The sequence below is a fragment of the Alligator sinensis genome, unplaced genomic scaffold (assembly GCF_000455745.1).
Source record: "Alligator sinensis unplaced genomic scaffold, ASM45574v1 scaffold174_1, whole genome shotgun sequence".
Lineage (NCBI taxonomy): Eukaryota > Metazoa > Chordata > Crocodylia > Alligatoridae > Alligator > Alligator sinensis.
The window spans coordinates 890925-898661 of record NW_005842516.1 but is presented as its reverse complement, the minus strand read 5'-3'; the positions used below and the strand labels follow the sequence as shown (position 1 = coordinate 898661).

Here is a 7737-nt window from a genome sequence, read left to right as displayed (position 1 = left end):
TGAGGGAAGCCACTGGTCACCTTCTGCCATGTTGACTCAGTTCCATCTATTAATACTCTCTGGGTCCTATCTCAGAGCCAGTTACTTAGCCATCAGACCATAAAGTGCACATTTTCTCAATGCGTAGAGGCCACATTTTCTCAATTTTAGAAACACACAGAGGCCACATTTTCCCAATTTTATCATGAGGACATCATGGGAGACAGGTCAAAGGCATTTTTGAAGTCCAAGTATATGACACCAACCTCATTTCCCCCATCTAGGTGGCGAATTACCTGATCGTAGAAGGGAATGATATTGGTAAGGCTTGACCTGCCCACAGTGAAGCCATGTTGGCTCTCCTTTGGAATACTGCCTTCTGTTAGCCTGTCAGTAATGGATTCTATGATAATTTTTTCCAGGGTTTTACCAGGTCAGACTGATTGGCCAATAATTCCCTGGGTCCTCCTTTCTCCCTATCTTGAAGAGTGGCCGTTCTCCCTTGGGCTCAGGAAGGAGGCACCTTCCCACCTGAAGGGAGCTGGGCTCATTTGTCTCAACAGACCTGTTAGCTGGATGAGTGGGGAGTGCTGAGGACTGTAATAAGTATGATCAGGCCCAGAGGGGAGCTGGGGCAGAGACATTTTCTTGAAACTCCAAGGAGCGGGAAAAGCTGATGGACAACCACATTGTGTCTGAAAGCAGTTACTAGGATGCCCCTTGATATCTCTCACATCACATGACCCCCACAAACACAGAAGCCTAGTGAAGAAGAGGCCAGCTCAGTGGGGATAAAGCATCAGGCATCTCCCTCTTCCCCATGGAAGACTCAAGTGAGCATGGAAGGGATTTCTTTACACAACCAAATAGGGAAGGGACTTGTCCACTGAAAGTAAATGAACTCCATAGTGCCCAGATCTGGGAGAAACACACAAACAAGAAACCAATCAAAACAAAAAAAACAGGGAGACCATGTGAGATATCTACTATGATGTCACCTGCCAGCACAAAGTCTAGCATTGTTAGGTCACCACTGAGGTCAGATCAGCCACTGTTAACACATGAGGAAAGGCCTGTTCTTGTAGTCAAGCACTGGAGCCAGAGCAAAGGAAAGAGTTTACAGTATCACCACACATGATGATCAAGGAGAGAAGTCCAAGTGGAAGAGAAGAGAAATCCAGGGCAGTCCACAGCAGCAGATAAGTTTCTGTCCTTATAGAATATGGGTTTGGTTGGGTAGGGCCTGGAGGTAAACCTGAATGGAAAAATCTTAGGGGAATCTAAAACCCATGTAGGTGGAGAGATTTCTCCCTTCCTACTAAGCTTTAGAAGGTGCTTCCACTTCCATGGATGCCAGCACCTCACTGGGATTGGGAATGGTGGATCTCAGACTGACTTCTTATGTGCCTGGGAGCTCAGGAACAGAACACAATTAGACAAAGTAAAGAAAACAACCCAATGCTCTAGTCTGCTTCATCTGGGTTGTTTCATGATGTATTAGAGAAAGGAATGTGTTTGAGAGCAATGTGCAGAGCCTCTGCAGCTCACCCCCACACCCCGCCTTTCTCCTTTGGTATCATCTGCAAACTTGGACAGGTTGCTCTCCACACCCTTGTCCAAGTCACTGATGAAGACATTGAAAAGCACCGGTCTAAGGACTGAGCCTTGCAGGACTCCATTGCCCACATCCTTCCAGATCAATATCGCCTCACTCACCACCACTCTCTGGGTGCAACCCCCAAGCCAATTTGCCAACCACCTGATTGTGTAATCATCTATATCACAGCCCGTCAGTTTATTTATGAGAACAGACTGAGATACTTTATCAAAGGCCTTCTTAAAGTCTAGGTAGATAACACCTACCTCGACTCCTGCGTCTAAGCATTTTGTGACCTGGTCATAAAAAGAAACAAGGTTAATCAGGCAGGACTACCTGCAATGAATCTGTGCTGATTTCCTTTCAGCATTATTTCCCCTGCTGGGCTCCCACAAATGTGATCCTTAATTATTTTTTCCAGTTTTCCCAAGGATAGAGGTGAGACTAACTGGCCTATAGTTTCCCAGTTCCACCCTCCTCCCCTTCTTGAAAATATGGACCACATTGGCCCTTTTCCTTTCCTTTGGGACCTGACTGGAGCACCATGAGCACTCAAACAGGCGTGCCAGTGACTCTGCTATGACACCGGCCAATTCCTTCAGCACCCTTGGATGAAGTTCATCTGGGCCTGCTGATTTGAATGCATCCAACTCCTCCAAATGCCCCTTCACTAAGTCTGAGCTAACAGTTGGTGGGCTGGTGTCCCTCCTGTGTCTATCTATGATTCAGTTATCTTGGTCTGTGTCTAGGAATACAGATACAAATAACTCATTGAAGAGCTCAGCTTTGTCCCCTCTCTGTCACCAATTGCTCTATATTGTCCTGTAGGGGTCCTGTGCTATCCTGTGCCTTCCTTTTGCTCCCTATATACCTGAAAAAGGACTTTTTATTGTCCTTAATTTTTGTCGCCAGCCTCAATCCTACTTTGGCCTTCCTGATTCCCTACAAGTGCAAGCCAGGGAGATATACTCCTCCTTAGTAGCTACCCCCTGTTTCCACAGCCTGTATACCTCTTTCTTTGCCCTTAGGCTTTCCTGGACTTCCATGTTCAGCCTAAAGGGCTTCTTGGCCCTTTTGCCCCTTTTTATGTGCAATGGAATTGTCTCCTTCTGCACCCGTAGGATTGCTCCCTTGAGGAACAACCACCCTTCCTGAACCCCCATTTTGCCAATGCTCTTGATCTTTAGTGCCTAACTAATCAATTTCCTGAGCACACTGAAGTTAGTTTTTTTTCCCTGAAGTCTAGCACTTCAGCCCTGCTGGTTAGTTTACCCACCCTTCACCAGATACTGAATTCAGTCAATTGATGGTCACTATCCCCTAGGTTACCTTGTACCTACAGATTCCCCACCAGGTCATCCCCTGTAGCTGACACCAAGTCCAAGAAGGCGTTTTCCCTAGTGAGATCATATACCTCTTGTGTTAGGTGAAGGTCCTGTATGCAGGTTAAGAACTTATGTGAGCAGTTAGATTTGGCTGACTACTCCTCCCAGCAGATGTCAGGGTAGTTTAGGTCACCCATGACAACCATATCTCTTGACCGTATAGCCTTTGAAATGTGTCCCCTCCACACACAGGACTGGTGGGTGTGGTGGCATGGGGTTGTGCCCCTCAGTGCTGCCATGCATGCAGGGGACGCATCACCACAGCAGTGTGGAGCTCGCAGAGGCAAGAAGCTTCCCTTCATGAGCCTACTATGCCCTGCAGTGCTGGCTCATACCCACTGGGCTGTGGAGGCCCTGGAAGAGCACAGCAGGGTGGGAGCCTGATCCTGCCCCAGCCCCACATAGATCTGGGGGGCATGAATCCCTCTTATCCCCTGGGAGAGCATGAAATAGCAGGGATATGAACCCCTGACTGAGCCCACAGCAGGTAGCAGGTGGATGGCTGGACTCTGCTCCACTGCAGCAGCCATAGGCTCCTGCCTGGGGCAGGAGGCTGTGGACCCATGTCCCTGGCCCCCTAGCTTTGGCATCTGCGAGCCCTCCAGTAAGGATGGGGGGCAGAGGGCTATAGGTGGGAGGTGAGGGGCATGATTGGGGCCAGGGGGATGTGGGGGAGAGGGGCATGAACAGGTGCATGGGGCCGTGGTGGAGGAGTGAAGATTACCAACAGGGCTGGTTGGAGGTGGGGGGTAGGGAGTGAGGGTCCTTTCATTTTAATAATGATTTGGGGGGGGGGTATCGGTGGGTTTGCAATTTTTATCAGGGAAAACCAGGATCCCTGCCCATGACTGTGTACCGTTCTGTGCTTTCTAGCTGGGTCTGGGGCACTGGGGGAAGCCGCCTGCCTCCCCACAAAAGCATGACCTCTCCAAGGTCACACCAAACCCCACCAGCCTGGGTAGACATGTGTTCTCTCACAGTCTGCTCCAAGAGGATTCCTATACCAGTACTGCCCATAGCCTGGGGATCTTCCTTCCAGCACCACCACCTTCCCCTCCCTGTTCTCAGCCCCCTCCTGATTCCTCCACCGTCTCATATCCAAGCTCCTTTCAAGGAACCTGATGCTACTTCACCATTCCTCGCTCCTGTCCCTCAGGTTCTTGATCAATAAATTAGCCACCATTGTGGACATGGCCTAAAACCCTGAAAATCCATAGGGGATCCACTTAGGCTGCTGTAGGTGGTATGGATGGTTTACCTGGGGCAGCCTCACAACCACATGGAGCTGGCTTTTGGCAAAATGCTTCCATCATGTAGGCTTCAGTTCCCTTAGGAACTGAGTGATGGGAGACATAATGAACAAGGGAAAAACCACTCCTGCCAGCCCTCTTGGTGTTTCCATGGAGCAATCAAAACATAAACCTAAAATCACTAGAGCCTCAGGAAATAACAGTGACAGCATGGCTACTTGGTATGTACAGAAACCCTGGCATGTTCTACGCATATTGGGGCCCACAGCTGCCATGACTGTGCTGTGGGGCAGGTGCTGTATGAAACACAGAGTCCCTCAGGGTGTGCAGGACCCTCCTCTCCTGGCAAACACTGCCCAATCTGTGCATAGGCCTCATGGCAACAACTTTAGCCTGGCCAGAAGGATCACCAAGGAAGATGGAAGGTGTTGGGACCTCCAAGACTGAGAATTCAGTCCCCTTTGCTAAAAGTGACTCTCCCCCTTGCTACAAAGCACTGGTGTTTGGATGGGGTGAGTGCTATGGGTGACATCCACTGTCCCACTGTAAAATGAGTAAAATGAGTGTGCATTTGACCTTGGGCTCCAACTGGCCGCTATCTGGGGCTGCTATGCCATCTTCCACTGCTGTCTCCCACTGTGACTGCCTCCCAGTCTCTTTGCTGCTCCCAGCCTTGTGCAGCCCAGCAGAGACTCTGAGGTCATGGTGAGACAGTCTGGATCCCAGAAGGGAAGTGAGAGGTCATGGGAGTGGGGAAAGAGGAGAACCAGGAGGCTCTGGTATAAGCTGTGTGGGTTTTTGTAAATTGGTGCCCAAGAAAGACCCTGTAGTGGGTTTAGGTACAAACCAAATACCAAGTATATAACTATATTATTATAGGTTCATGCTGTAGCAGAAGGAAAAACACTACCTGCACATAAGTGCCAAAAATGCTATGTATATCTCCAGAAAGCTTCTGTTTAGACTCAGAGAGGGCAACAAAATTCCACCAGAAGTTTGTATCCATGTGAGAATATCTGTGAAAGAGAAGAGCCTGGATTACAAGAGACCTTTTTTCATGTTCTTCTTGATACTTAGCTCATGGCCTAGTATTCAGGCTGGGCTGTTTTCCAACATACAAGGGACAATTTTGTGATCCCTTTGTGATCCAGATCACATCTCTATGCATATACATTCTCAACCATGATATACAATCAGGATATTGATGTTCAGTTCTTTCATATGACATTATTAGGCACTTAGTGAAGAGCACGTACAGTGGCATACTTGAGGAACTTCAACTTTACAAGTATTTTCATGACAGCCTTTTGCACTTCCATATTTTTCAGACTATAAATGATGGGGTTTAACATGGGGGTTAAGATGCTGTACTGGATAGACAATAGTTCATCTAGAACCAGAGAGGAGGTGGAGCTGAATTTCATGTACTGGACAAGGGCTGACACATACAACAAACCCACCATAATGAAGTGGGAGCTGCAGGTGGAGAAGGCTTTCCTCCTGCCCTCGGTGGAGCATATCCTCAGGATGGTGGAGATGATATGAACGTAGGAGACCATAATAGGGAGGAAGGACATTAGTCCAAACGTTACAACACAACTGAGAAGAACCACATCATTAGCCAAAGTCTCAGTACAGGACAAAGGTAGCAGATAAGGGAGTTCACAGATGAAATGGCTGACTTCCTTGGGCCCACAGAAATTCACATTCAACAGAAGTAGCGTGTTGATCAGTGCATGCAAAAAACTCGTACATGCACCACCCACCAGCTGAATGCGAACTCTTTTGCTCATGATGCTCACATAATGCAGTGGGTCACATATAGCAACATAACGGTCATGAGCCATCACTGATAGCATGAAACCCTCAGTACACCCAGAGAACATAATCAGGAATGTCTGTGCAAAGCAGCCAACAGCAGAAATGGTTTTCTCTTGCGACAACAAGTTTTGGAGCATTTGGGGGATGGTGACAGAAGAATAGAAGATATCAAGGCAGGACAGGCAGGAGAGGAAGAAATACATGGGGTTGCACAACTCAGGATCAATCCTAATGACCAAAATTATCACCATATTCCCCATTAGGGTAACTAAGTAAATGATTAAAAGCACCAAAAAGAGGAAAATCTGGAGACATGGGTCACTGGAAATTCCCAGGAGAATAAATTCTGTCACATTGATTTGTCTTTCCATTGATATTTACACCACACTTTGTGAGCTGTAAAAATGGGGTGGGAAAAAACACAATTAAGTAACATGCAAATGTAAACACATTCTGTTCTGGTAATCAGAGTTATAAAAAAATAATATATCAAAACATTTGACAACACATGAGAAGGCTGCTATCAAAGACTACAATATGTGAATATTTTAGCTTGAAAAGTGAACTAAAATACTGTTATCTGAGGTGAGGTGGCAGGGTTTGGGGTACTGTTGTTGTTTGGTTTTATTTTTCAGAATTGTCTTGCTATGTTTCATTTCAAGAGATGATAAACCTGCTTAGGGAACTTCCCAATGAAAGCTCTCTCCTGGGGTGCCAGAAATGGGCGAAACCCTTGGGATGTTTGTATTGTAATAGGAGCAGAAAGCAGTCAAAATTGACAAGGACTCCTATTGTTCTTCTGTACCAACACAAAGGAGAATGAAGACCTCACCTCAAAGTGCTTGTGTTGGTAGATGGTGTCCTCATTTCATTTTCACATTTGATGTCTGTGCTTTTTTGTCACTTAATAAATTATTTAAGACCATGCACATTTGCCACAAAATATTATGCAGCTGTTTTTTTTTTAATGTCCAAACTCTTTGAACCTCAAATCTCCAAACTGATCCCATCAGTGCTTAACTTCCAATTTTTCCTATGTGATAGACCTTCATTTTTTGTGAAAAAATTTCTACAAAATAAAATTTTCTCTAAGAATTCTGTCCATAGTATCTGTCCAAGTATTGTAATATACATACAATACTTATATATATAGAAGTATTGTATGTATATTAAAAGATGCCCAGTCCCAATTTTTAATAAAGCTCCAATCAAGCAGTTGTTTTTTTTTGTTTTGTTTTGTTTTGTTTTTTACATGAATGATCTTTAATAAACTGAGTATTTCTGTGGAAGTCACTCATGCTGCTCCTGGCTTGAAGACAGAAGGGCAGTTTTAACTGAGGCTGTAGGGAATCCAGAAAAGCAGGTATTAAAGCAGGACAAGACATCCTTTAGCCCACAAAATAATTTAAAAGCACAGTGTCACAATTAAAGGGTTCAATTCTGTAAAAGATGTGAGGGTGGGGTGAAAAGTCACTGGAGCAGAAAGAAGTGCTACCTCATTCTGCAAAGGAGCATGGAGATGGTTAGGTAGAAGTAGTGTTAAAATATCCCATGCTACTTCATCGTGTCTTTGGGGAAAGCTGCTCTCACATACAAGCATACCCCCTGCCTTTTGCACTCCTTCATACAGCTGTGAATCCTGTCAAGAGATTAAAAAATCAGACTGATCTTTTAAGAAGCAAAATAAAGATTTGAGAGCTAGAAA

General features: G+C 45.8%; 1 protein-coding gene across 1 annotated transcript; it reads right to left on the bottom strand.

Annotated features, from left to right (window-relative positions):
• Positions 1-5449: 5449 nt before the first annotated feature.
• On the bottom strand, positions 5450-6403 carry LOC112551589 (olfactory receptor 8S1-like). The gene has a single exon (XM_025213261.1). The coding sequence runs from the start codon at positions 6401-6403 to the stop codon at positions 5450-5452; it is 954 nt and encodes a 317-aa protein (XP_025069046.1).
• Positions 6404-7737: the final 1334 nt, after the last annotated feature.

Bases quoted from the DNA above. Each gene is read 5' to 3' on its own strand.
- LOC112551589 (XM_025213261.1), bottom strand. From the start codon at position 6,403: ATGGAAAGACAAATCAATGTGACAGAATTTATTCTCCTGGGAATTTCC.